Source organism: Simochromis diagramma, unplaced genomic scaffold (assembly GCF_900408965.1).
Source record: "Simochromis diagramma unplaced genomic scaffold, fSimDia1.1 OVJJ01000753.1, whole genome shotgun sequence".
In the NCBI taxonomy this organism is placed as follows: domain Eukaryota; kingdom Metazoa; phylum Chordata; class Actinopteri; order Cichliformes; family Cichlidae; genus Simochromis; species Simochromis diagramma.
In genome coordinates this window covers 7,719,485-7,746,092 of record NW_024387523.1, presented here as the reverse complement: position 1 = coordinate 7,746,092, position 26,608 = coordinate 7,719,485, and the positions used below count along the sequence as shown (strand labels likewise).

The 26,608-nt window shown below is 40.5% G+C and overlaps 3 protein-coding genes across 7 annotated transcripts; all 3 read right to left on the bottom strand.

Annotated features, from left to right (window-relative positions):
• Positions 1-360: 360 nt before the first annotated feature.
• On the bottom strand, positions 361-26,148 carry LOC120726572 (cytosolic non-specific dipeptidase-like). 5 transcript variants are annotated; one of them, XM_040020241.1, is made up of 14 exons: positions 26,144-26,148; positions 20,696-20,704; positions 8,784-8,787; positions 6,638-6,716; positions 6,173-6,316; positions 5,911-6,073; positions 4,152-4,240; positions 3,006-3,206; positions 2,839-2,923; positions 2,584-2,744; positions 2,310-2,474; positions 1,709-1,850; positions 761-908; positions 361-568 (listed from the first exon to the last, which is right to left on the bottom strand). In XM_040020241.1, exons 4-14 carry the CDS (start codon positions 6,695-6,697, stop codon positions 502-504), a joined length of 1,425 nt encoding a protein of 474 aa, XP_039876175.1. In that variant the 5' UTR covers positions 6,698-6,716; positions 8,784-8,787; positions 20,696-20,704; positions 26,144-26,148; the 3' UTR covers positions 361-501. The 5 variants fall into 5 exon arrangements, with proteins under 5 accessions (XP_039876175.1, XP_039876172.1, XP_039876170.1 ...); XM_040020238.1 differs by lacking the exons at positions 8,784-8,787; positions 20,696-20,704; positions 26,144-26,148 and adding exons at positions 7,836-7,936; positions 8,040-8,058; XM_040020236.1 differs by lacking the exons at positions 8,784-8,787; positions 20,696-20,704; positions 26,144-26,148 and adding an exon at positions 8,421-8,446.
• Positions 11,358-14,787, bottom strand: LOC120726568 (zona pellucida sperm-binding protein 4-like). The gene is made up of 12 exons (XM_040020233.1): positions 14,611-14,787; positions 14,064-14,384; positions 13,866-13,981; positions 13,540-13,786; positions 13,351-13,473; positions 13,094-13,266; positions 12,479-12,576; positions 12,202-12,347; positions 11,928-12,105; positions 11,717-11,852; positions 11,473-11,547; positions 11,358-11,403 (listed from the first exon to the last, which is right to left on the bottom strand). The coding sequence occupies exons 1-12, from the start codon at positions 14,753-14,755 to the stop codon at positions 11,395-11,397; spliced, it is 1,767 nt and encodes a 588-aa protein (XP_039876167.1). The 5' UTR covers positions 14,756-14,787; the 3' UTR covers positions 11,358-11,394.
• Positions 15,731-22,472, bottom strand: dus3l (dihydrouridine synthase 3-like (S. cerevisiae)). Its single transcript, XM_040020232.1, has 16 exons — positions 22,266-22,472; positions 21,968-22,058; positions 20,985-21,240; positions 20,542-20,890; positions 20,029-20,063; positions 19,838-19,930; positions 19,609-19,650; positions 19,310-19,462; positions 19,076-19,192; positions 18,797-18,862; positions 18,336-18,446; positions 17,972-18,068; positions 17,714-17,789; positions 16,535-16,723; positions 16,136-16,264; positions 15,731-16,020 (listed from the first exon to the last, which is right to left on the bottom strand). Exons 2-16 carry the CDS (start codon positions 22,042-22,044, stop codon positions 15,948-15,950), a joined length of 1,863 nt encoding a protein of 620 aa, XP_039876166.1. The 5' UTR covers positions 22,045-22,058; positions 22,266-22,472; the 3' UTR covers positions 15,731-15,947.
• Positions 26,149-26,608: the final 460 nt, after the last annotated feature.

Sequence of the window (26,608 nt, the reverse complement as noted above, 5' to 3'; positions counted from 1 at the left end):
AGAATCCAAGAATTAAATAGTATTTGTACACACACACACACACACACAGATTGTACTTTTTTAATGCTGTGATGTGGAAAACACTAATACAATAACAGCATTTGGTCATGCTGCTGTCACTGATGCCTCAAACACATTTGACAGCTTCTAAATTAAGCTTACCAACATTATTTTATTTCTTTTTTTTATTAGTCCTTTATTTATCCAGGTAAAAATCTTATTGAGATTAAAAATCTCATTTCCAAGAGAGACCTGGCAGTATTATTGTGAGTTATGACCCACATGCTAAGCAGTGCACTGCATCAAAAGTAAATCTTGTTACATCCTGAAAAGAACAAAGACAAAAGAGGACAATTCAAACAAAGTACGAAAAACACTTTTATTATCAGCAGGGTGTATAAAACCGTTCATTGTGAAAGGTAATTACAGTTTAGGTTAAGTTTATGTACTGGAATGAAGGATGAGCATATATTACACCTGTCATTATGAGACACCATCAAATCACTCCAGCAGAGAGACCTCATGGAAGTATGCTCCCAGCAGCTTGACTCCCTGAATGTAGTTTGATCTGAAAATGAAGAAATAAAGCTATGACAACGGTTTATAATTAAAAAACTCACTTTACCTGTTTAGCACAGAAGTAATCTGGAGATGACAAACATGATCCTCTTCTTTTACTGCAATATTTCATCCATTTTATCAATAGTTCCTACTTGTTCCACATTTCAAAAGAAGTGAAACGGTGTGAGCTGTGACCAACCTGTTGATCTTTTCATTCTGAGAGTGAGCTCCATCATCAGAGGACCCTACAGGAAGCAGCATGACATTACGGCCTGTGGCCTCCTGGAAGGTCAGGGTGACCGGGATGCTGCCGCCCTCGCGAGTCAGATCAGGCTCGACCCCGAAGACTACAGTACAACGAGGAGGAAAAAACAAGGCAAAAAGCAATAACAATTTTAATAATAATAATAATATTTTTGTTTTCACATCAAAACTGGGTATAATCCTATCAGTGAAAATACGTGAAAAATGTCCACAAAAATATGCATATAACAGAAAAGCTTATAAAGATATTTCATTGGTCTATGGGAGGGGCCACTGGCCCGAGGACTTATGGACTTTGCTGTATAGCTGATGTTAACGTGTTCTAAGTTTTAGTGTTATAACAGCAGTTAGAGTTATCAGGTGTTGATTCACCATTTTTGTGTTAGTGTGCAACATTAATGCTGCTGTGTGTTCTGTGTGGCTAGCGGAGCACCGTGAGTTAGACGGCTGTGCCCGTTTACCACCTCTCACTGCTGTGGTGTGTGAATGGGCGTTCGTAATAAAAGGCTGTCCTCCCTGTAGCTTAGCATTTCGGCTAAGGCAGGAATAGCAGGTCTCTGTCTCCTCCTTGTCTGAGCTCGCCACAATATGTACAGGGCTTTTGGATAATAAATTTGCTTGTCTTTGTTTTTAATGTCCTGAAACATCTGCCCGAGGACAGGAGCTGAAACATGACGAAATATTTGATTTCTCTTAAAGAAAAAGCATTGCAATGTAAACTGTAAGAAAGTCAGTTGTATTATAGCAGGAGGAAGTGTTTTACACTTTTGTAATACAATAAACACAGAACTGATTTCGACTTTGTATCAAGATAACAGAAATGCGTGAGATTGAGTGAACTCCCTCTTTGATCTAACAGCTTTTATCATTAAGTCCCTTGTACCTGTCTTCATGGCCTTTCTCCCTGCCATGTAGTGTGGGTGGTTGAAGTCTGAGACCCAGGCTTTGGCCCCGTGGCCCATGTTCACTTTCAGTTTATTGGGGCTTCCCAGTTCAGCAAACTTCTTCTGCAGATGATCGACGACCTTGAAGAGGGGACGATAACTTGTTGGAGCTTTTATGCAGAAACAACCTGGTGCTCATTATGAGTGCAAAGGGTTGAACTGTATTAGGTGAGGCAAAAGAAACTCACTTGATTGATTGGTTTTCCTAATTTTATGCAGGTATATTATAATTCCTGTGTATTTTATGACCTGTGACATTGGTTTTCTGTCTAAATAAAGTTACCTTCATTCAAATTAAATCACTCCACTTTTTTTTTTTTTTACTTCATAATTTAATATATTCATAATATTTCTCATTTTCATACACTGCAATTTCTTTTACACACTTCTTAATAAAAAAAAAAAAAAAAAACCAATGCATGGCTAAGCAAATCATCTGAGCAACAAACTACCAATAAGTGGCAGAGATACAGAGCGACTTCTGCTACATTGTTTAGGTGAGTGTTGTATGCCATCATTGTGACCTATCACAGTGTTTACCTGCTTCTCCACAACTTTGGGATCCATGTCAGGCACAAGGCGGATGGAAAACTTGCCGATGACCTTGCGAGGAATAACCGTCTTGGCTCCTGCTTCAGAGAAAGCCCCCTCAATACCATGAAGGGAAAGAGAAGGATATCTCCAACGGTGCATGAGGATTTGCTCCTATGGTGGAAGAAATAAAGAACACTAGGTTCAAAAATGTGGATGACCCAAAATTAAACAGCACATTTCCACCAATGAGTGATGCGAACAACATAAATAATTTCTTTGCCTTTGTGTCATGCAGCAGCTGGTCAACCCCCACATCTTTACAGTACTCATCCAAGTCAAAGTCTATCTTCTCGTACAGCTTTTGCTCCTCTGCTGTCAGAGGCGCCACACTGTCATAGATCCCAGGAACCAAAATCTTACCCCTTTTGTCAACAAGGGAGCCTGTGCAGGAAGTCACAAACACATGATTAAAACTTTAAACTGCTGTAAAATAAGGTGTGTGAGACTAGAAATCACAATTATCAGCTTCACTTGCCCATAAGTGCGATGAGGTCGGTCATGGCCTCATGAACAGAGCCACCAAACACCCCTGAGTGCAAGTCCTTTCCACCACACTCCACCTTGAGGTTGGAATGCAAAACATTATTTTAAAATACACAGATTGTGTCTCTCCCCACCAACAGTAATCCAACAGGACTTCACCTCAATGAAGAAATAACAGATTCCTCTCAGGCCGTAGGTGATGCAGGGTTTGCTCTTGCCCAGCCAGTAGTTGTCAGAGATGCAGACGTAGTCCACGTCTTTAAAGAAAGTGTCCTTTCTAGAAAACACAAGATCATCCAGACCCTCAGATCCAGATTCCTCCATCCCCTCGAAGCAGAATTTGATGTTGATGGGAAGGTCCTGCAACAAGAAGAGAGATGCATAAGAAAGAAAAAATATATCAGCAGACTAAAATTTGGTCACTGGTTCAAGTTTAAATTCAGGCTCATTGTGAATCTGTTTTTCTCATTTTCTAAAGATAAAATGGTTGATTAATCTCATATTTTTAATTTTGACTCCCTGCACATGCTGACTGTTGATCTTTTATCTCCAGCCTTTGCTACGCGTGAACTTTCCTTTAACGCTTTAAAGTACAGTTCAGTACAATTCAGGAAAAAGCAAAGACGATGTGCTTCAGTATAAACATTAAGTGATTCCTGCGTAAGACAATCCTACCCCGGGACCTTTGACCAAGACATTTACTGCTGACAGCTCTGAAGCGATCAACAAGTGATCTGCAAATCAGTGTTGTACTTTAACACAGAGATAATCCATTTCTAAGAATGACGATTAATCAGTTTGGAAATGCAGCCGTGTACTTAGCTGTTCCATGTTGCAAGGCTTTGTTTTTAATCACCTTATTTCTAATTATGCACATTAATAAATCAAATACAAAAAAAAATTACCCAAAAATACACTTACTAATACTTAATATTACACAGGTTTTACATTTCTCACAATAAGTTTTAATAATAAAACTGAGCATGAGTCCAAACTAAGCATATAATTGATCTTATGTGTGATATGAATGACCCACATATCATTTTAGAATACAGTGCTATATAGTAGCTATTCTGCTTTATCATCGCTGTACAATAACAAAACAAAAACCTTGATAATATTCTAAGTATTATCAATGTTTACAGATTCTGAAATAAACCATCACACCTCAATATACTCCTGTCAGTAATTTCAAGCGTTTCAAGTCACTGTTCAAACAGGGTTTTCTTTTTATGAAACGCTAAAATATCATATCATCTTTCAACTATCTGAACTTGAAACACCTTTTGTTGGCAGTAACTGTACCTTTCCGATCTTCTGATACGCTTCAATACAGTTAAACCAGGCCAACACTGGACCCTTGTCATCAGTAGATCCTCGTCCATAGAGCTTACCTACAAAAAGAAAACTTTATTTCAGTTTCAAGGTTCTAATGAGAAGATAGTGGAGTTGAAAAATGATACTAAGGTTATGTTTATTACGTAGTCAGCAGACGACAGTGCTCCATTTTAAGCTTGTTTAAATCATGACTAAGGTTATGTGTAACAATATGAAACCCTTGTTCATGGTTTTTTTAAAAAGGTCTGCAGCAAGTTTTTGTAAAATGTGACATAAGCAGCACTAACACAGCTGAGCAGGCAGGAATGAGACAGGGGGAAGAGGATGTGGCATTTTGTGTCAGCTGACTCAAAACACACAAGATCACGCGTGCTGAGTCCAACAAACCAGAACTTTAAGGAAGCAAAAAGCTCTTTAACATCCATCCATGTCTGCTTAAATCCAGATATATGTCGTAATAATACAACACACAGAACATCTAAAGAACGCCTCACTTGAGCCATTTTGCCTTTTCACAAGCTGAGTCTGTTCCAAAAGCTTCTATTAATAACTTTATGGGTTCGACTTGGCCTGAGAAGACTGCAGCTCTAACAAAAGATGAGCTAACTAGGCTGGACTTTGGAAACATGCTGCTAGCTGTTACTGCAAGTAGAAAGCTGATTAAAGCTTGAAGAACATTCAAATATAGTTCAACCAATCTAAACACCAAAGAGAGAGTTTGATGTTATTGATGTTGTCGCGAGACGACCCCTGTCCTTGCACCACCCCTGCCATACACCACGATGAGGCCTGTTGAGATCGCCTAAAGCCAGGTGTGAATGTGGGTTGAAGCACCTGGGATCGGGTCTCAGGCCTGCACTGGAGGTGGCTGACAGCTGGTGTTGTAATCCACCACCTCTGTTCCTACGATGGTTTTTGAGCAGAGGAAAGGTGGTTTTGCGACTAATCTCCAGTCATTGTAATGACCAAGTGATTGTAATGACATGAGCCAAGGTGAGCCCTCATATCAGGTGATGACATGATCAACGCGTCTCAGGGCCATCTTGAAAGGGAATAACACCAACTAAGGGTTAAATACCTGGGACACACAGCCATTTGTTTTTAGAACTGAAGGAGCCTCTTGGATGAGAGGTGAAATGCCTTTGCAAACTTAAAGGCCAACTGCCTTGTTTTTTCAAGCTCTCAAGACAATCCTGTGACTTGTTTTGTGCTACTCATCTTTGCATGTCAGACACATTCGTAGTCTACATAGTTTAGCTTGTTGATGGCACGCTTTCTCTTAGTTATAGTGCCATATAGCATTCTCATCTTGCACTACCTACCTGCTGACTGGATTTGTTTTTGTTTTCTGTAATCTGTTCATTTAAGACCACTAAAGCACTCTGTCCTCATTATTTTGTTGTTTTCATAGTAATTGACCAGCTTTATTCATCTTAGAAAATTAGTTCGTCTTCTTCTTTTAGTTTTGCCATCTATTCTATCTACAGGACAGTACGGTAGCTCATTTTTCAGTCATATTTGATATTATAACTTTGCTAAACCAAAAACTACCCGGTGTAACTTACAAACAGCTGGATACAGTATCCTTAAAGTTTTAATTCTCATCTATTTTTACAAGCCCAAAGCGCGTTCCAGCTGACTTCAGTTACTCGCATAACTTTCCAGCTCAGAAACAGCTCCAGGGTTGTTTTGTGCAGGACGCAGGCCAAAAGTATTCTCCTCTTACCGTCTTTCTCCACCAGAGTGAAAGGCTCTGTGTCCCAGCCATCATCGATGTTTGCTGGCTGAACATCAAGGTGCCCGTAAATACACACAGTCTTCTTGGCTGGGTCTGATCCTAACTGCCCCAGAATGATAGGAGGCAGGGGGATCTCCTCTCCTGAGGGAAGCTGCATGAATAATGATTTATGGTGAAATTTAAGTACCGTAGAAAAGATAACACAATATACAAATCATTAATGCATTAAGAAATGTAACTAGTGCAAGACCTTCTGCTTGCCAACGTCCACCAACTCCACAGTCCCTCCCAGCCTCTCGATGTCCTTGGCTGCCATCTCCATCATTTTTTTGATCTCCCCGCGCTTCTCAGGCCAAGCAGACACACTCTGGACACCCACCCACTCAGCCAGGCGCTGAGGACAATTATGAAAAAGGGATTTAAATTAAAATAGGTGTTTTAGGCACTTTCGTCATGCTCAAAAAAGAGCCACAATGAGTTATTCTTAGGACATCAGACCTTCTACAAAATTTGACTAAAGCAGCAGTTATAATATCTGGTTTTACAGTTGGCATCTACTATAGCGCCAGCTTAAGTGAATGAGTTACAATGCTGCCCAGTTTAAAGTTAGCTCAATAAACCATTAAATCAAATGACAACCATACAATGATTAAACAGCCAAGAGGTCTTACATTGAGTCCAGCATAACTATTATATTTTTCCTGAGTAATCTTACCTGCACATACAGGTCCTGGTGGTCGTCCACATACTTGAAAAGTTCTGTGAGATGAGACATTTTGTGCCAGCAATGGGATCTGAGGGTTAAACAAGCAGACTGGTGTGAGTCCACCTCTGGGTTTGTGCAATCTTATGAGAGGACAAAGACCACGCCTTCCTGCAAATTTGCTGACTGCTGCTGAATTTGCAGCTCCCATCCTGCACATTAGGTCATGAGACTTAAGCTTGTTTCACATCATAATTTCTCAGATCTACAGCTGCAGCTGATCAGCACTTTAACACCAGGCTTTCAGAACAAAACAGCAAGAAAATGTCAAGAAATGTGAGGCTCATAGTACAAAGTTACAACAACTGACACAGTAAAGGATAATGCTCAGTTCTGTGCCTTCTGGTCCCTGCTTCTACACTTATCAGATAACCTAAAAGCCACATGCTGATGCAGTAAATTAATTAAGGTAGTTGAACTTTACTGTAAAATGCCTCACTCGCTGAGTAACTGCATTTAAAGTACTGTTTAAACTAAATGTACTTATCATAGAAAATATCATCTCATGTCTTAACAGCTTAGAGTTGTGTGGCGACCAAACATAATCGAGCTGCACAAAAGATAATAGTTTATTATTTATTAGTATTAAAACAACAGTTAGGTAGACTATGGTTGATAACATGTGTAGACGTGAAAAGATCACTTAATTGTGTGAAGAAAGCCATAAACAACAATTAAACCGTTTCGTACTGAGTGAGAAACTGAAAGAAGGCCATGAAAACTTCAGCACACACGGAGGTTACTTTCCACAGGTGTGCACTGAAATTTGGACTCGCCCTTGTTGTTGCACGACCACTCCTCTAGACCTTAAATCTGAATATTTCCATGCAAAATAGGCACAGAGACTTAGATGTAATAGTTAATATAGTTCTTTTTTTTTTTTAAAGCGGATATAACCTTTTTCGGCTTGGTACCAGCGGGTTTTGTACAGCATGCTATGAAACACGAATAATGAGGTGGTAAAATGGCAAGTGAAGCGAAACTAAGTTGGCTAAGCTAAGCGGATGCTGGAAGGTAGGTAACGGGTCACTGCCGTTATATCTACCGTCTGGGTTAATGTGACCGAGAGCTGATCTAGCCAAATACTTTGGTCATTTCTAAACTGCAAAGAGAAATATTAAAATCTACCTGTCTCGTCAAACAGACTTACTGTGTTTTTATTCCAGATCAGCTGATGTAAACATGTGACTCCGGGCCCTTCTCACCTGACAAAGACTTCCTGTATTTGCTAACGACGGACAACTCTGAGGTCTGCAGTAAAAAAAAAAAAGCAAAACAACAAAAGCTACTTGTTTTGTGGGGGGGGGGGGGGAATCCAAAGGATTCAACTCGTAGGGTAAAAACAACAACCCACCATATGAACTGCTTCAAAGCGCAAAGAATTATGGGTCATCGGAAGCTGCTTCGTCACGGGCGTCTCATCGGGAAAAAAAAAAATACATTTACTTCTCAATCGTTTTCCCGTTTGTTAAAAATGAGGGGAAAAAAAATTGTTTTTTTTATTTTATCTACCAACACCACATAAACATAGCTGCACATCTGTTTCTTTGCATGTTCAAGTTAACGAAATGAAGTTGAAAGAGAAAAATATTTAAGAAAGGACTCCAATGTTAAGCAGTATGGCACATGGAAAAAAAAAAAAGCTTTCAATATTTTAAGTATGGTGGACTTTTAGTTCCTCTGGTTTGTATAAAGGACTTTACATGCATATTCATACAAATATAATATTTCTTACAAAATTATTGTTGCGGCTTTTCCAACCAACGGTCGCTGCAGGCTAAACATGAGGACACAGATGACGCGCAACAATAAACACAGATAGACCTCTGTACTATTTGCTCCTTTAATTCCACTGTCCACTATACAAAATCAGAACATGGGATCAAAACATGATACAAATGCAGAGACTGCACAAACAAACGAATGCAACTTACAAACATTACACCAATTACTATGCCAAACTACAGCCTCTGGCTATGGCATAAATTAGTGCACTAAACTCAAGCTGCATGCAAAAAAATAAAAAATAAAAAATTTGCATCAAAATGACTCAAGATGCGGTCAACAGAAGGTTTCCCCTCATGCTCACCCTACCTACCTTTCTGCTCAACATCAGGTGCAGTGAACAGGTGAGTGCAACCACATTTATCACCTAACACCCATGAGTCACGCCCCACACCCGTGCACCAATACAATGTGTGCATTTTTAACCAACCCTCTTAATCCAAAAAAGGAACAACTCATATGGCTCCTACAATGTTGTAAATGGATCAAGCTCTCTGAAAACTTCTAATTTATAGGGGAGCTCAAATGATGTAGTCTAAATGTTAACAGCACATAGCTTTAGGTCATTTACTGATGGATGCTTATACTTTTAACCTGATTTGCAAGATGGGTGTATGTCAGGAAGCTCTGAAGAGGACTTTATTTAAAAAAAAAAATAAGGCATGTTAATGACAAGCAGCCACATGTAAATGACAGGCCCAAAGAGGGGAAGCTTTTAAATTTGTGTTATGAAACCAACATCAACCACTGGGGGAAAAGGGGAGGCTACAGTGATAAAAGCCAGATTCCTTTAGATTTGTGGGACCACTTGGATGTCACCAATGAATTATCAAAAGGGTCTGCCAGGTATACATCTATAAAGACAATTATTCAAAAGTACAAGTAATTTTAAAGTCTTAAACTGACAGCTGAAGCAATGACCATAAGGCATTGTATCAAGTATTTATTTGGATTGCAAGATGATTTTCCGGTTGTGTGATCAATATGGCTTTGCAGTCTGGCACAATGAGAATCTGAGGAATTGACAGTAACTTGACAGCGACAGGCCAACACTGGTGCAGCTTCACATTTCACACAGTGAATTGTGATCAAATCACATTTAAGTGCTAATCAACCAAGGTCACACCGCCTTTACAGCTCTTCCTCCACACCCTGCTTTTTACAAGTTTTAGATGAAGACAAACTTTGGACAGAGTCTGATGGGTTCACCCATCAGTGGGGGGCTCAGACCCACTACTCCATGACTAAAAGAATCAGCTCAGGCATTTCTAGCACATCCCACTGGAATGAGGCCCCAGGACAGACCCAGGTTCCCTTTGAGTACATTATGCAGTATGATGGCAAACTACACTTGAAATTGCACTAAACTTATGGTCATTTTACCTAGACGCAATATTTCTTTGGCTCTCGGAGGAGGCGGACGCACTTTTTCCTCCTCTCCCTTATCATCCCTGCTTATGTCCTTGTCTAGTCTCGTGTTTTGTTTTGTTTTTGTATTTTCCCTGGAACACTCAGTCTGTTCTCTAAAACCTAAAAGGAATTATGGATTGGATCAACTGGTCCCTAAATGCAATTGACACCCCTTTCTCAACGAGAAGTTTGGGCTTGAGTGAGCCTGAGTGCTGAAGATATCTACCTATTCGGAACCATGGTAACAGGGTTCTTGCTGATCGGAGCTGGCTTGGCCCTGACTTATCGAAGAATTAAGAAAGCGGAACCGGCTGTTCAAACCCCCACAAGGCTGCCCGCTGGGATTGGAACGATGGGAGAGGCGTGAGATTCTCAAAATGGGCTCATTAAGTCAGCACAGATAAGATCTTGGAGAGGCTACGGCTGCTGTGAATACTCAGAATAAGATCTGACTGGATACATCTCGGAAGGGCTAGCCCGGAATAACATCTCGGGGAGGCACACTGCCGTGAGTTCTCAGAAATCTGCTCCTTGAGCACAAGAAATGACAACATCACAGAACGCAAGTATGGCGAAGCTCACGGCTCTCCAACGGGACCAGTGTTGGACTGTAGAACTGCTTTGAAATTCATATGAGCTGTTCGCACTATAGTTTTAAAAAAAAATAAATTAAAAAAAAAAAACCAAAAAAAAAACCACACACTTCATGCGGATACCCTCTCGGCGCCAGCTACAAGGCCGGAGCTGAACAAAACACCCTGATAACGACTGTTTAGTCTGTTCCTTCCCATTCCATGCAAGGCCACCTGGGTTGGCTGGAAGACTGTTTACTTAGCCTGGCAGGGCGAAGGACACCGTCTCAGCTGAACTATGGACACTCACACATACTGATAAGCACTCACTGACGCATCACCCTCCCTACCCCGGATCCAACGCCACCTCCAACGCTTACCTCCCCTCTGATGTGGACATCTGGTCAGTTGGAGGTGCAGTCAAAAGATTGCAGCGGGCCTAGATCAGATGTACACTGGCACTCTTTCCCATGTTGCTTGTCTGCGTTTATTGTGCTATGGTGTGTTGATATCTGTGCATTCCTGTATTATCCTTTTGTGTTACACATTTCGATGTTTTTCCCCTCGCTACCTAGCCTGTCTCTCCAATGTGATGTTTGTGTATTGTATGTACAGTCGGCAATGTCTGTCATCTCTGTTGTGGGCAAAAGACCTGCAACTGACAAATAAAGGCTCCCATCATCTCATTTCATGTGTTTGCTCAATGTTTCCATTGTGTAGCATGCACCGCAGTCTTTGATTGCTGATCACTGAATTGTGTCATGTTTTAGTGCTTGATAAGTTCAATAAACAACATTTCAATGTCTGGATCTGAAATGCCAAACCCTGAGGTCCACACTAGTTATACCTTGCAGTTCTTAATGATGACAAGATCCATGCATAGTGAATTAAAAGGCTTTATTTTCTTAGTTAAATCACAATGTTAGTTTCCAGATCAAATCCTTATTGAACCTGGAAGAAAATGAATCTAATTAGACCATTAAACAAGTTGCAAATTATCACCAAGATTTAGAGACTCACCCTCCCATCAAAGCACCGCTCATCACATCTCTTTTCTGCTGGCAGACAAACTTCTGCAGAGCACATGAAATAAATCTGGCAGGGAATGAACACCGAGTAAAACAAAGTTAATCTTTCAATATCCAAGGCAAACATTGACTTTAAAAAACAGTTTTCTGCTTAGAACCCAGACAACCTTTTTTTTTTTTTTTTTTTAAACACATGTAAATTAGGAACTGTTCCAGCATTAACTCCTCCAACTCACCTCTTCATTTAGGTACTTGTTTGTCCTTTGATCCATGAACTGGAAGGCACTCACTATAAAGCGTTTTTCATGATTCACTCCAGGAACATTGCTGACTTTAAGTATGGACACATGTGGATCATGAGGATTGGCACACCTGCAGACAAGCAGAACTTTCAGTCAGAAGTTCAAGACAACCTTCAAGCTCTAAAAGGTTGATGGTCGTGCTTACCCTTCATAGATTAGCACCAGAGCATTTTTTGCAGAACGAGGATATGCCAGGCAGTAATTCACAAGAATTATTGCATCTGCGTTAGGAGAGCTGAGGCGCAATTCAAGATACACAGGGTGGCCGAGGAGCAGCCGCAAGGGCTGATGGTGATGGTCATAGAAACTTGAATAAGTCTCATCTGTTGGGATGAAACAGAAGGCATTTAGCCAGTCTTCACACCAGCAGAGTTTGTCAAGCCTGTTTACTGTAGTTTGTTGGAAAGACAATGCCCAACCTTTGGCAATTCTCAACTCGACACCATATAAACTGTTAGAGATGACTGAAGAAGGCATACTGGAAGGTGGGGTCTTCACCATGTAGCCAACACTAGCCATTGATTGAGCAGTGCCCCATTTGTTATAGCGGCACTCAATCAGAAATCTACAAGAGATCAAATAAGCCATTAATACCACGTGCCAGTCTAGAACACAGCATACTGCTCACCATGTGCCCCTGCCCCTCAGTCTGTTAGATTTGTGTTTGCATATTAAAATCTAGCACAAGCCACTAACCTGAGTGGATCAGTTCTTGTAATGACACCATACTTTAGATTGAGAGCGAGAACAATACTCTGCACTTCAGCCAGGTATATTGTCACCTCACCAACATCCTGTCAACAAGTTACATTGGATGATTTACTTACTGAGGTGCAATTTACAAGAATACAAGCCAGCATGTTAAAAGCCAAGTGTCTGCTTAAGTCTCAAAACCTTTGTACCTTTTAGGAGAACCTCATACCAGTGACAGTTTAGATTAAAAGTTGATTCTGACAGATGGCGCATGGAAGAGTTCAGACAGTCAACAAGCTTTAGACATGTCATACTAGAGACACCCTTCCAGTTTAAGCTGCATAAACCCCCCCAAATCTGTCAGCAGTACTGCCCCCCCCGTACTGCTGCCTGCCATTTAGCAGCAAAATGTATAGGCCGTTGCAGTGGCAAATGAGGGTGATAGCTGGTCATGACCGCTCATTAAAATTAGTCCTGCAGTAGCATATACCAACATCTCCAAGTCAAGCACCAAAGCATTCTTATTCCAGATTTGGACATATACCAGGTTGCGGCCAAAAAGTCAAAGCATTCCTACAAAGTTTGCCAAGTAACAGCTTTGGTGGAGGGGTAACTTACGTAAGAATGGGTTCCACATTCTGTAACTTTGAACTTAAAGATGGCGACCTGGTTGTTAACAATGGCTGGTTTACACTCTGGATTTCCAGGAACAATCAGTCTGGTAGGATCCACAGGGATGGATGCAGAGTTGTACCGAATGGCAAATACAAAATGTTGATCCACTGTGCACTCTACAGGAAGGATAGAAAAAAGCCACTTAAGTCTCACGGATTAAAAATTCAACATTTATACCATCTGTCAAAAACTAGCCTTACCTTCAAGTGGGTAGTAGCAGACAGACGCTAGCAAATCCACACAACAGCCCATGGCCCGACATTCTGAGACAGATATTCCATAATGACCACATCTCACCTGCTCTCCCACAGGGATGCTGCAATCTGAAAAAGGGAAAAACAATTAATTTCATCTGAATAATGTTAAAGCATCTTCTACAAACCACTCACGTTGTCTTAATGTTGGTGATGATTGAGGGAATGCTGGTTGGGGCAATCCTGGTTGTGGTACTGGAGGAACCGGTAACATAGGTGGTGGAACCAGTGCTTGTGGATCTCTGACCAGTTTAACACACGGCAAGGGCCCACCACCTGAACGTGGCACCATTTCTGGATCAAACTTGTTGCAAGATGTGGTCGACACTCGTCTCTGGCCAAGTGTATCGGTGTACAACAGCTGTAGACTGAAGCCATCCGCCTATAATAAATTGTAAAATAAAGTTTAATGACTTCCTGTTAAGCAAAACAGTCAAGGGAGAAACTCTTAAGCAACTTACATGCCGCTCCACATTGCACCCATTGAAGGGTACAGTTAAGGTGTTCTTCAGCGGATCCACTTCATAACCACAGTTTTCTGGCGCACCAACAATAGGCAGCAGACTGTCCCCAGAGCCTGGAGAAAGTACATGCCAAAGTTTTACCAGACAGAGCAATTCAATCTATTACAAATCTAAAAATCGAATCCAAGTACATACCAAACACCTTAACCTCACTCAAAGGTCCTGTTGGCAGAGTAATTTGGAAGCCACTTTCACTGCAAACAACTTCTAGATCAGCAGCAGTTGGATTACAACTGCCTGGCCAGCTCCTTGGAGGCTCATCTTCAAATTTTACCTGGAACCCACGGTCCACACCACCACCATAGTGCGTGGGTCTAGAATCATCTATGGCCAAGTCATCATAGTCAACATAGTCAACATCGGAGTCAAAGTTTTCACTGCTGGCAACACCTTCGGCTTCAAGGACCACATCTTCAAGAATTTTAGCTTCACCCTGGTCAAGGCCACTACTGTAATCTGGACAACAGAGGTCGTTGTTAGGTCACTGATAACAGGTAAAAACCCCATTCATATGGGCAGGAAAAGCTAGAAGTGTAGCGTAATAAGCATGATGTTCATTCCTCTCAAATCTATATCTTAGATTGTCAGAATTAGCCGTCAGGCAACAAGCTGTTAGAAGCCACAAGTCGTAAGTGACCAATCCTGATAAATACACCTGCCCAACCGTCTCCCTGCCGTTTACCTGTAGGGTCATGTGGTTCGCCCCTCTCTCCGGGCTCATACAAACTGCGAAGCTCAGTTTCATTTATGCGCTCCCACCCCCGGACGGACACCGGCAGCAGAGTCCAAGTCAGGACTAGCAGCAGCTCGAGCCTACACCCAGCCATTCACGTGAAAGCTCTCATGCAGCTGCAGGAAGCCTCGCGCCCCGTTACAAGTACTGGCTCCAGCTTAATTGATTGCACCTGACTGCTGCTGATTTTTCACCTGCTGCCCCGTTACAGGCGGGAAGGAAACTCGCCTGTTTATTTATTTATTTTCAACCTTAATTATTATTCATTTAATTTATATTAATCTGGCCAATATTTTATTATATAGGGTATGGCAATTTCTTTTTAGATACTATGAAAAATCTGTAAATCACTTAAAGTTTCTCTGTGGTGGCCGTAGACCTTAGATGTAAACAAAAACGCAACAATTTATCTTTCTCGATTGATGTTAGTTTATTTTCGTTTTAATTTGGCGCAGGCATGTTTAAGAAGTGGACTAGCTGGACTAGTGGGGCGCGCTGAGAAAGATCAAATGACCTCTGCACTAAAGCAGTCCAGAAAATTGGACTTACAAAATATTTTAAATAAAGTAGCTTCTATTTATATATAAGGAAACGGGGATGAAAGTGGTTTCTTCCCCGCCTATGACAATATTTGTGTCTGAGCTTGTGGAAGAAAATTGCAAAGTCCAAATGCAAATGTTGGGTTAATATCTCAAAATCTCAACTTTCTTACTGAAACCTCAAATTTAAGATAATAATCCAAAAGTTTGACTTTTCCAGTGAAGAAAACGAGCTTCCCTTAAAACCTCTTTATTTGCCTTAATTACATCATTTATCACTTCTTGCTCAGGTTCTCTTATTGCTTTTCTTTGTTTTATTTTTTATTGTTGCATATTTTAACAAAATATTTCCAACCAAAAAATACTTTACATAGTGAATCATCACTGTGCTTACCCAGGGTAATATAGAACTTCAAAACATATTTACAAAATTCATGCAGACAGATTATCTCTGTTCAGTATTTGTTTGTTTAATAAGGTCAAATAAATCAAACAATTTCCTTCAATAGAAAAATAAAATGACACAAATATCTTGTTGTTGCGAAACATTTATTTGCACTCAATTACATGAAAACCGATGTATGTTTCTACTGCAACACAGGTCAAATAAACAGACTATTCTAGAGTCTTTATCACTTAAAACATAAAATATCTTCTGTCTTTGAGCTTGATCTCTTGAACAATTTAGAAAAAAGAAGAAAAAACCCACAAATCTTGATGATTTTAATAGTTGAACAAAAAAGAAAATCACTTATATGAGTTGGCTTTATGCTTAGGCAAGAATTCAAAATTCTTGGGTACAGGTCCAAGCAGCATTTCACTAGAAAGTAGAAAACAATTCATAAGACACTCATTATTACATTTTTCATTTTTAAAATCTTAATTTTGTGCAATCTTGAAATGTAATTCTAGAAAATAGGCATGTTTGTACTCACCTTATCCTGATCCAGTCCTCCACGTTCTGACTGGCCATCAGTGTCTCCAAATAGTTCCTGCCCATGTAGTACGGAGGTCTCTCATTGATCTTCTGAGGCACTCGCTCCAACAGGCCCACTGGAATATATCTGAGAACAGATGGAGGGAGAAGGAAAGCAACGTTTACCACAGCAAACTGGAAAACTTAACAGCGAGAGTCAGATGCAGTGGAATGCAACATAGTCTATCACACATTTTCAGCTATTACATGTCCCCAGTCTCATAAACTAATGGGAAAAGACCACAAATAAGTCTGTTACCCTAAAATTATATTAAAACAGCTTAATTGCACAGAATATATGAATCGAATTGCTCACAGAAGAACAAATGCAAAATTTCTGAAATGTGATGTAGCCCACCGGCACAAGAAGGAGAGCCACTCAAGCAAGAAGGTGCGTGTCCTCTCCACGCCCCTAGTGTCAGAGCCCCAGTGCTCCAGGCCAAAGTTGCTGAAGTCCTTTAGGATGTCCAGTCGCTCACTGGACGAAATGTCCCAGTGTCGGCTCTCCTTGATTTCAGTGAAGATCCAAGGCTTAATGAGAGCACCCCTATAGAGAACCCAGAAAAGGTAATAAATAAATACATACATACATACATACATACATAAATAATGTATAAGGATCTTCCATCCTATGGAGTAATTTGTGGTCAGTGTTTTCTTTGTATTTTCCTCTGAGAAACAATGTTTCCACACTTCAACTGAAAATTATACATGGAAAAAGGCACCCACATATTAGCCTTAAGAGCTCTGACAAATTTGCTGCTGGGTTTTAAAACAACTTAAAAAGATTCTTGACTTCACTGAGGCAAAATACACTCTTGGCCACTTTATTAGTTTCACCTTGCCAGTACTGGATTGGACCCCATTTTGCCTTAAGAGCTACATAAAATCTTTGTGGCATAGATTCAAAAAGGTACTAGAAACATTCATCAGAGATTTTGGTCCATATTGACATGACAGCATCACACAGTTCTTGTAGATTTGTCAGCTGCACATCCACGATGTGACTCTCGTGTTCCAACACATCCCGAAGCTGCTGTGTTGGACTGAGATCTGATGACTGTGGAGTTACTGTGAAGTCTGTTAGGTTGTGGCAGTAAATGATGCTCAATTGGTTCCAGAACCCTAAAGTGTGCCAAGAAAATATCCCCCACATCATTACACCACCAGCCTGAACCACAGATACAACCCGGGATGGATCCATGTTGTTTATACCTAATTCTAAACCTTTGATCCAAATGTTCTAGCAGAAGTGGAGTTTCACCAGAGCAGGCAGCAGTCTTGTATTGTATTGCAATTTTGGCTGTCAACTGGAAGCAGTCTGAAATATTTGTGTTAAACAGTGGGACACGTGTACCTAATGAATGGCCAGTGAGTGTAAACAAATACACTTGAACTCTAATAATGGAAAAAGTTTTAAGTGAAATCTAAAAACAAAAGTCACTGGCTGCAGACCATATCAGTTCCAGATGTCATCTTATCTGTTTTTAAGGCATTTCGATCATTTTTTTTTACGCTGCAAGGAAATGACACTAACCTTGCAATCATAATCCCAGAAACTCCGGTCTCTTTCGCTTTCATTGCATCCTCATAGGACAAAATGTCTCCGTTACCTAGAAAAATAAAACCAAATCACCCGTGATTAATATGTACTATAAAAACATGTACAATAAAAACACTACACTGCATTCTGTGCAAGGTTTTACAACCTAGAGAATGCCAAACTAAATGCATGAAACTGTTTAAACATCAGGAGGCTTTTGTCTTTTTGTGTAACCTTTACAAATCCACATACCAAAAAGTGGGATGGGGCTAGCCAGCTTTGCACATGTTGTGATATAGTCCCAATCGGCTAACTTTGTGTATCTCTGCTCTCTGGATCTGCCATGCAACTGTAGGAAAAACACAGCGTCAATGTTTTTTAATAGGAGAGGCGTATGTAAACATGTTATACATCACCGAACAGAATAACATCTCAAGGATGAATCGTCACCATAGGATATTTACATTTACATAAATGATACCGATTCAGAATTATGGATGCTTACAGCTACATCTGGCAACTCTGTAAACCTAGAAATGAAATTTCCTTTTTATCATGTTGATTTATGGCATAGGGACGATTTCACATTGCTCAAACATGCTCCTCTTTTACTTACTGTAATCATTGAGACGCCCCAATTCTTCATCTCTGGGATGAGCTTGTGTGCTATGTTAGACTTTTCCTGAACGCCGGTGCGGATCTTGACTGTTAGAGGGACATCAAGGACCTACAGGGAGAAAAATGTTTTCATTCAGCCTTTAACTGAAGGCTGTGTGTCTTTTATCCTGTCTTCTTCCCCTCACCCTAAAATAGTCACAGCACATGGCTGCCCTTCCCTGAGCCAGGATTTAATAAAGTTTTTCTTCCCACTGTTGCCAAATGCTTATCGAGGGGGAATTGGGATTTTCCCTCAAATACTGTGCTTAAAATATAAAGCATCTTGAGACAGCTGTTTTTTGTGATTGGGTGCTATATAAATAAAATTGAACTGAACTGTAACTTTGCAATGATCCACAAGAGCAACAAAACTCTCCTTCTTGCATCATTACCATACAATAGGCAAAAAGTCATACTTACATAATTCATTCCTTTGACTATTCGTTCAAATTTTCTGGTACGTGTCATCAAGCCGCAGCCTCCGCCCTGATGGGGAAAAAACAAAAGCCATCTGTCAGTGACTGTCATATTAATGTTTAACACTTCCTCTCAAATGCTGGTATCTGTGCTCTTTGTGCTGTAGTATAAACACACAAAATGCATCTGACTGCAAAATAGGAAGTCTCAATTTGTCTATTAGGAAATGAAAGAAAAAAAAGTCACGGTCTGAGCATTTGGGGGGGCAAGTTAAGAGTTTACCTTGTTGTATACGAGATCAATGGGACACCCAGAGTTGATGTCCACAAAATCAACTTCAGTGTTGTTGTTGATGAGCTCTGCACACCTCGTCATTGTGTCAGGGAAACTGCCCTCCACCTAGAGACGCAATTCAGGCTTTAAAAATCACAGTCCTTGCACTCTCACACAAATCCAGACGTCTTACCAACAACGCCCTCTATAGGACTGAATCCTTCAGAAGATTTTAAACATCACCTGAATACCGAACACATCTTCACTTTCGTGTCTCCTCAGGAGGGCCCACTCAGACTGGTGGCCCTGCAGCAGGTTTGTACACATGGCCATCTCCCCACATGTGATGTCTGCACCAAAGCGCTTACACACGCGACGGAAAGGCAGATTTCCACACTGAAGAAATTAAAGAAATACTTGCTTTATCAGATCCAGACCTCATTTAATTGCACTTGCTACATTCCTGGATTTAAAGATAGAAATATATTAAAAAACACAACTACCACTAACTCCAATACTGATTTCAGTGTGATGGTACTTACAGTTGTTAGAGGGGCGAGATAGAGCTTGTCTTGAAAATCCACCTTAAGAACAAAGGCAAAAAGAGGCATTAAGCAATGCAATTTCACTGTAATTTAAATCGTGTAAATATTCCCTAAACATATATATGAGTATCAGATGTCTGCTGATTAGAACAGTTTATTAAAACATCTTGTTTATCGTTTAAACAGACATGAAAACTCTGGAGGAAAGCGACTGGAAGAGATATACCTGCTTCTTTTCACACGGGCGCAGCTTGATGACATCTGCATCAGTCAACGGGCCGACGGTCTTCACTGGAGCAGACTGTTTATCTGAGGTGGTCTACAGTTAGTCAGAAACATGAAAAACACACGCAATAAACATAAGGCTCAATGACAGAGTGGTCAGTAAGAGGGAATGCTGTTAGTAGAAAAGGTTACCTTCTCTTCAGTAGAAACAGGCTGTTTTTCTCCAGCTGGATCAGCAGAAAATTCAGATGCACATAGATCCCATGAGTGAGACAAAGGAACAAATTAAGATACACTAAAATTGATAATGCATGTACGAGTATGTAGCAACAGGTCAACACACGTGCAGATTAAAAGAAACAGAATAGGAGTGTATTTAATCTGCTAAAACTGGGGGAGCTGGTCAAAAGCCAATCAATGGTGACACTTGATGAATCGTGAGAACGTCCCCTTCACAAAAATAGAAAATCACAAGCTATAAATCACTGGACTTTTGGCTGCGTTGCTATAACAATCCCACGCACAATAGATGTTACTCAATTATAATGGAAAACGACCAAAACCGTGTCGAGCCGAGCCGAGGCAAGTGGGTACTAGTGAAAAAGAGGCTTCAGTGACATACTCAGTATCTGTTTCTTTCTAAAAAGCATGAGCAAAATTTGTGATGGCAGCATTCTTTATAAAAAGCCTTTTCACTCGTCTTACCGTTGCCTTGCTGTGCTCCTTTATCTTTGTTGTCTGAGAGTGTTTTCAGGTACTTTTCTGACTTTTCGAAAGACACCGATCGCTTCCTCAGGCGACCCTGGAGCTCCTTACTCATGTTGTTCTTCACCATAGTCCTGCCTTCATACACCTTGACCAGATCGGCCTTCTCCATGGATTTGAAGTCAGGCGTAGTGTGGGCCTTGGCGAAGCGGCAGGACAAACCGTAGGCACATTTTCCAAATGTTTCATAGATGTGACAGGTTTCCCCAATATCGGAAGGCTTAGAATCCATATACTTGACAATGTCATGGTCAAAGAAGCACTTTGCTCCAAAGGGGCATTCTTTGTTCTAAATTTATGGGGGGGGAAAGTCACAAAAATAACTATATGGATCAAAATGTATTGCACAGAGCCTTTTTGAATGCAGAGTCAGAGCTTCATACCTGAATGATTGAGTGACAAAGTCGTTTTTCATCGTAGGCTGTGGGCTTTGTGTGCGGCCTTGACTTATTCTGTCCCCGAAGACGCTTGCCATCTGGTCTACCCTCAAAATTTTGTTTCAGCCTTTTAGGTTCAGGTTCCTCCAAAGAAGTCTCCTTTGAATCCTCAACTGCATCACTTTCACTGGCTTTCTCTCTTTTTGAGCCCTGCCACTCTGAGTCTAACAACCCATGAAACTTGTCTTTGGTTGTAAGGAATCTGCAAACATAAGAAGATGATGAAAGAATCCCCCTGATAAATTTTGTTTTAAATTATGTGTAAAAACAGTCTGTGTGTCACTAAAGCATTTTAGTATGAACTATATTCACACTGGGAAAAAAAGAGCATCATGGGAGTAAATTATGCTAAACTAGTAAGACCCTGTAGCACGGGTCACTGAAACACTGAAAGCAAAGAGTTGAGGGCCTTCAACAGCCTTTTTGCTGACAGCGTAACACTCTTTGCTTCATCAGACAAAGCAGCAGGAAGGCTGAAAATAAAGGCAGTAAGTCCTTACTACACCACTGGGGATTGCAAAGCCCCTGTTTCACCCCTACAGGGTCATATTTTTTATGTTGTTTAAATGAGTTATTATCTCTTGTAGACACTTTCTACAGTTTTTTCCACATAAATTCACACGAACATCTTAACAAGTTCAGATGTGGACAGCCTCCTTATAGTCACGTGCCTTGTCAGATGGTCTGCTTTGTTCTTTCATAAACTCAAACACATGGTTATTTATTCAGCTATGCTTGCTCCCATCTTACTAACTGGCTTAAGTTCATCATAAAAATCTGGCGTTATCTTCCGTCTCCTGACTCATGGCTGTCTCTTTTGAAAGTTGGAGAAAGATTGTTCCAATTTGCAGCTTCCCTCTGCTGAAATCTGCTGCAAAAACATAAAAATGCGATTTCCACAGTTTTCTTAGTTATTAACGGTATCTTACTCTGGTTTGATCGCAGCTTCACCCTTTGCAGCCACGTCTGCCCTCTTCGAAACGTTCACCTCCTCCGCTGTTTCCATCACAGTCTCTCTTCCTGCAACATTTTAACACCTTTCTAATTAAACACTTCACAGGACCATTCAGCTCCCAATCCTACGTTAGGACACTTTATGCACACATTAAACCAGTCCAGGTACTGCCTTATTATCATAATCAGCTTGCCTGCTTTTCTCTGTGCTCCATATTTAACCTTACACTTCCACCAGTTAGCTTCCTCTTGTAGCTGAGTTAGACCACTTACCGATATACTGAGTAAACAACCGCCTTGCTCCAACCGTGAAGTTAAAAGACAACTGATGTACAGCACGTAGAAATCAAGTCAAAAGTTCCTGGGTTTTTTTTTTCCACAATTGGACATGCACAACCCAGAATCGCGAGGAAACCGTTGTGCAGCAACTTAGATACGTCCGTGGTAAACCTGCTGCTCAACATTGGTTCCGCGAACCGCTTGCAAATCTTTCTCATTGCCTTTGAAATCCAGCACTCAGATTCACCTACTGGGCTGGAGTGTGACTAAGTAAAACAAATTAAAAATATACATGTTAAAGATATTCTATTATCAAATACTCAGATGCAATGAAATATCACTCAGACACTTAGAGCAGTTTTAAACGTGCACGGGTGAGAGACTCAGGGAGAGACTCACACACCTCCTTGGTGCAGTCTGGCTTTATTTATACACATCATGAAGCATACAAAAAAGGAAATATCATCCCTATCTTGTCAAGAAAACAGGTGTGGTTTATCAAAAAACTTCGTGTTCTCTACAAGGTTGTTTCTTACTTGTGGGTGGCGGTTTCCTGCTAGTGTGAAGGCAAACAGTGACAATGTGAAGGCAAAGACTGATAATGTGAAGGCAAACAGTTTCCGTTATAAAGTAGGGAGCCAGCAATTAAAATATGCAGCTGGTTGAGTACAGAACAGAAATATAAACACTCTTAGCTGATTATTATATGAATAATAAAACCTTTAAAAGCAAAAATACTCTGACATTCCCTCCTGTTGTTTAGATTTCTCACATGACAGTACTGTTATTTTTTTTTTCAGTTCATAACCTCTTGTCTAAACATTTTCGGTTTGAACGTCATAAAACAGTCCTGTGTTCAATTAAACTAAACATTACTGTATGGATCTTCTTTCAAAATTTCTTCCATTTGAGACATCATCACATAAGCATTGATAGAAGTTGTTACCATGTTTAACACCATTTTCTTCAGACAGGGTACTACACATGTTGTGAAAACACATAACAGTAAAAGCAAAAATGCAATTCCAACAAGTCCTTTAATCAGTAGGGACTTCCATGAACCACCTAGTAACCATGTCAACCAATCATCAGTGCTTGTGACATAGTCTTGTTGTTCAGCATCTTTAATCTTTCTCAAGGTGTTCAAAGCGTCGGTCATGTTTTGTGAGTGTATGTTGTCTGGGATGTATGTACAACATGTAGTGTCAAACAATACACACAAACCTCCTTTTTCAGCTAGAATCATGTCTAGTGCGACTCTGTGTTGCATCACTACAATGCGTATTGCGTCGATTTCTTCGTTTTGCGCCTTGTTGATTTTCATTGAAGCATTTAGGAACAGTCCAAATCGATAGTCAAGTGTCTCGATCCTCAGTATGCTTTTCCCAACTCCCACCCAAGGGAACAAGGAGTGGAGGACTTTCTGACCATCAGTCCATAGTTTGAAGTTCTTGGGCACATCTGATCCGTAGATTGAGTCATGTGGCATTACTTCAGTGACTTCAGCAACTTCACGTTTTGCTCTTGACGTGCGTGTCTCTGCTGTGATCTTGAAGGTGTGGTCTGAAATTAGTACTGGTGCACACAGACCGGTGGAGTTCGGTGGGAGCATGAAGTAGGTTTTAGGCCCGCAGGCCCAAGCGGCTCCCTGGACCCAGAAAGTTCCATTTTTGAAAGTGTGTATTCCTTTGGATTGGGTCAGGTCAAGTGTCTGTGTGCAGTTGCGGTTTCGTCCAAGTTTCCTGTTTCCATCAGAGAAGTTGAAACACATTGGGTGCTGTATGTCCGGCGGCAAAACTATGGCGAATGATTTGTTTTTTGTGTTGTTGGCTTTGACGTTTACCCAATGTTTTTCGTTGCAGGTGTAGTTCCAGTTCGTCAGATTGTAGGCACAAGGGGTTGTCTGTTCAATTAGGATCCGTCGTTGTGAAAGTGGTTTCGTGACACGTTTGACGTCTGTGTCACTACACTATGGAATTAGGTCTTCTTTCTTTGTGCTTTGACCTTTTAGGGTCAGTCCTGTTGCCATCAAATCTCTGCGTGTGCAATTGCCAGTTGTTGCTTTGTTGAACACACACATCGCTTCGTCAAGTTCAGGTGCCTTTCCATATATTGTTGCGTGTACGGCTGTTGTTGGCATATGTGAACACACATAGCATTCCGTGCTGTTGTCGGTGCGTGTTCTATCATACACATATCTATACCACGCGTTGTTCATCCATGGGTGGTTATGGTCTTGGTTCAGGTCACGCAGATGCGAATTGTCATGTGTCCATCTTTTTTGCAGGTGGTGTTGTTTATTTCCTCTCATCTGGGTGAGTGTTAGTAGGCTCACTAGGAGCGCAATGCTGGCCACTAGGAGGACAAGTGTCTTCATGATGACCAGGCACACCTAGACCTCTGATGAGTAGACTATTGGCGAGAAGTAAAAAAGGGCGGGATATACCCAATCAGCCCTTCCCTTCACCAATAGATCACCTAGAAGTCAGGGGAGCCGGCGTCTAAGCGTCTGGATTGTCACTCACTTTTTTACAGTGGCTTTGGTGAATCCAAGATGGTCTTTCTGCTATTTTGCAGGCGGTGGGTGTGGTAAGTAGGACTTGGTATGGGCCCTCCCACCTTGGTGAACTCCAATTCTTTCTCTGGAGTACTTTGATCAGGATCCAATCACCTGGTTGCAACCTGCAAGACACTGGAGAGATATCACTCGGCAGTTTGTTGTTTAACACAATCTCTTTATTTTCAAACAGCTTAGTCATCCATTCTGCTAGGGTAGTTTCCCTTATTGATTTGTTAATAGGCTCACTGGTAATTGGCAATGGAAACGCTCTCCCGTGGATGATTTCAAAAGGTGTAAGTTTCTGAGAACCTTGTGTTATTCTCATCCACATTTTTACTAGGCCAATGCACTCGGGCCATTTTGAAAATACATCTATAATTACTAGAGCATATTTTGATGCTTGGCATTCGTTAAGTTCAATGAAATCCATGTGGATTGTATGGAAAACTAGCCTCTCTTAGGTCTTAAGTTTCCTTGTGAGTTGTGTTTTGTTTTTGTTTTGTTTTTTGTTTGTTTTTTTTGACAGAATAGGCATGTTCTTACAAATTATTCGCTAAAGTTTCAAAATTTATAGTGTGTATTGTATTGTTTATCTATACTATATCTCCCTCCTGTTGACACAGGTGTTTACCTCATGTGTCACTACAACCTCTGTCCTGTGTAATGACTCTGGTAATATAGGTTTTCCATCACAGACCATTAAGTCATTTTGTAGCTGTGCTCCACACTTTAACCATTTCTTCTGTTCTGTGATAGATGCGGCTTTCTGTTCATCTTTAAGTATCTTTAAGTCTTCAAGTGGTATTAACTTTGAGGTTTCAGACATTAAGGTCTGTATATGTTGCTGTGCTGCCTTCTTTGAGGCTTGGTCTGCAAAGTTATTGCCTTTAGTAATTTCTGAGTTATCTTTTTGGTGTGCAGCACATTTGCAAAGTGCCAATTGTTTTGGCAAGGTGATCACTTCCAGCAAGAATTTTTTTTTTTTTTTTTTCTCTATAGATGCAACATTACATTCTCACTTGAGGCATTTTTAGATAATTTCTAGTTTTTCAAAGAATTCACACATCTCACACATCTTACATATTTCAAACTTTGAAATTAGGGTTTTATATATATAAATATTTTTAAACTTTGAATTGCTCACAATTCTAAAACTGGGCATTTGTAAATCATATGCCTAATCACTATGTGTCAGTATGGTCTACAAGTATTGTCACAAATTTGTTTCCAAATCAACAAAATAAAATAATCAAACAAAACCGAAAACATACACGAGTCAGGACCCAAAAAGAAAAAATGCTGCTACTGAAACAGAGCAGACGTGTGAGGGAAAACTGAGCTCACAGACAGCTGCATGTGTTGGCTTTTATGCAGCTTCTGCTCTAAAAACAAATAAATAATAAAAAAAAAAGAAAATGTGTAACATGCTCATCAACTTAGCGGTGTCCACATATTTAATTCAGCTTCACAATCCTGTAACTTTAGCTGTTGTCTACAGGGTTTGGCTTATTAGTTGTTACTATAGATGTGCTCTATATCTCAGTAATATTTTATCCAGGGTAAATGACAGGTTTTCAAGCATGTCAAGTGCCTCTATGCACCTAAGTAGTTTAGGTATTTCCTTTATTTTCTTCATCTCCTATGTCATTATACTGAGTTTGAGCAAACCTTAAGCTTGATGCAGACTACTTCATAACAATTGTCCATCCCACATCATAACTGACTAGGTTACTTCTTATTATTATCATCTTTTTCTTTCTATATAATAACATTGGTA

What these genes read in the sequence shown, in the direction of transcription:
- LOC120726572 (XM_040020241.1), bottom strand. Translation starts at nt 6,697, where the DNA reads ATGTCTCATCTCACAGAACTTTTCAAGTATGTGGACGACCACCAGGAC. An exon ending in CACTCTGGTGGAGAAAGACG is followed by an intron (nt 4,241 to 5,910) that starts GTAAGAGGAGAA and finishes TTCTTTTTGTAG; the next exon opens with GTAAGCTCTATGGACGAGGA. An exon ending in CAGAATGAAAAGATCAACAG is followed by an intron (nt 569 to 760) that starts GTTGGTCACAGC and finishes CTTCATTTTCAG; the next exon opens with ATCAAACTACATTCAGGGAG.
- dus3l (XM_040020232.1), bottom strand. Translation starts at nt 22,044, where the DNA reads ATGGAAACAGCGGAGGAGGTGAACGTTTCGAAGAGGGCAGACGTGGCT. An exon ending in AGGAGCACAGCAAGGCAACG is followed by an intron (nt 20,064 to 20,541) that starts GTAAGACGAGTG and finishes CTGCTGATCCAG; the next exon opens with CTGGAGAAAAACAGCCTGTT. An exon ending in CTGTTTCTACTGAAGAGAAG is followed by an intron (nt 19,931 to 20,028) that starts GTAACCTTTTCT and finishes GACTAACTGTAG; the next exon opens with ACCACCTCAGATAAACAGTC.
- LOC120726568 (XM_040020233.1), bottom strand. Translation starts at nt 14,755, where the DNA reads ATGGCTGGGTGTAGGCTCGAGCTGCTGCTAGTCCTGACTTGGACTCTG. An exon ending in CGAGTTGAGAATTGCCAAAG is followed by an intron (nt 12,106 to 12,201) that starts GTTGGGCATTGT and finishes TCATCCCAACAG; the next exon opens with ATGAGACTTATTCAAGTTTC. An exon ending in ACAAGTACCTAAATGAAGAG is followed by an intron (nt 11,548 to 11,716) that starts GTGAGTTGGAGG and finishes ATTCCCTGCCAG; the next exon opens with ATTTATTTCATGTGCTCTGC.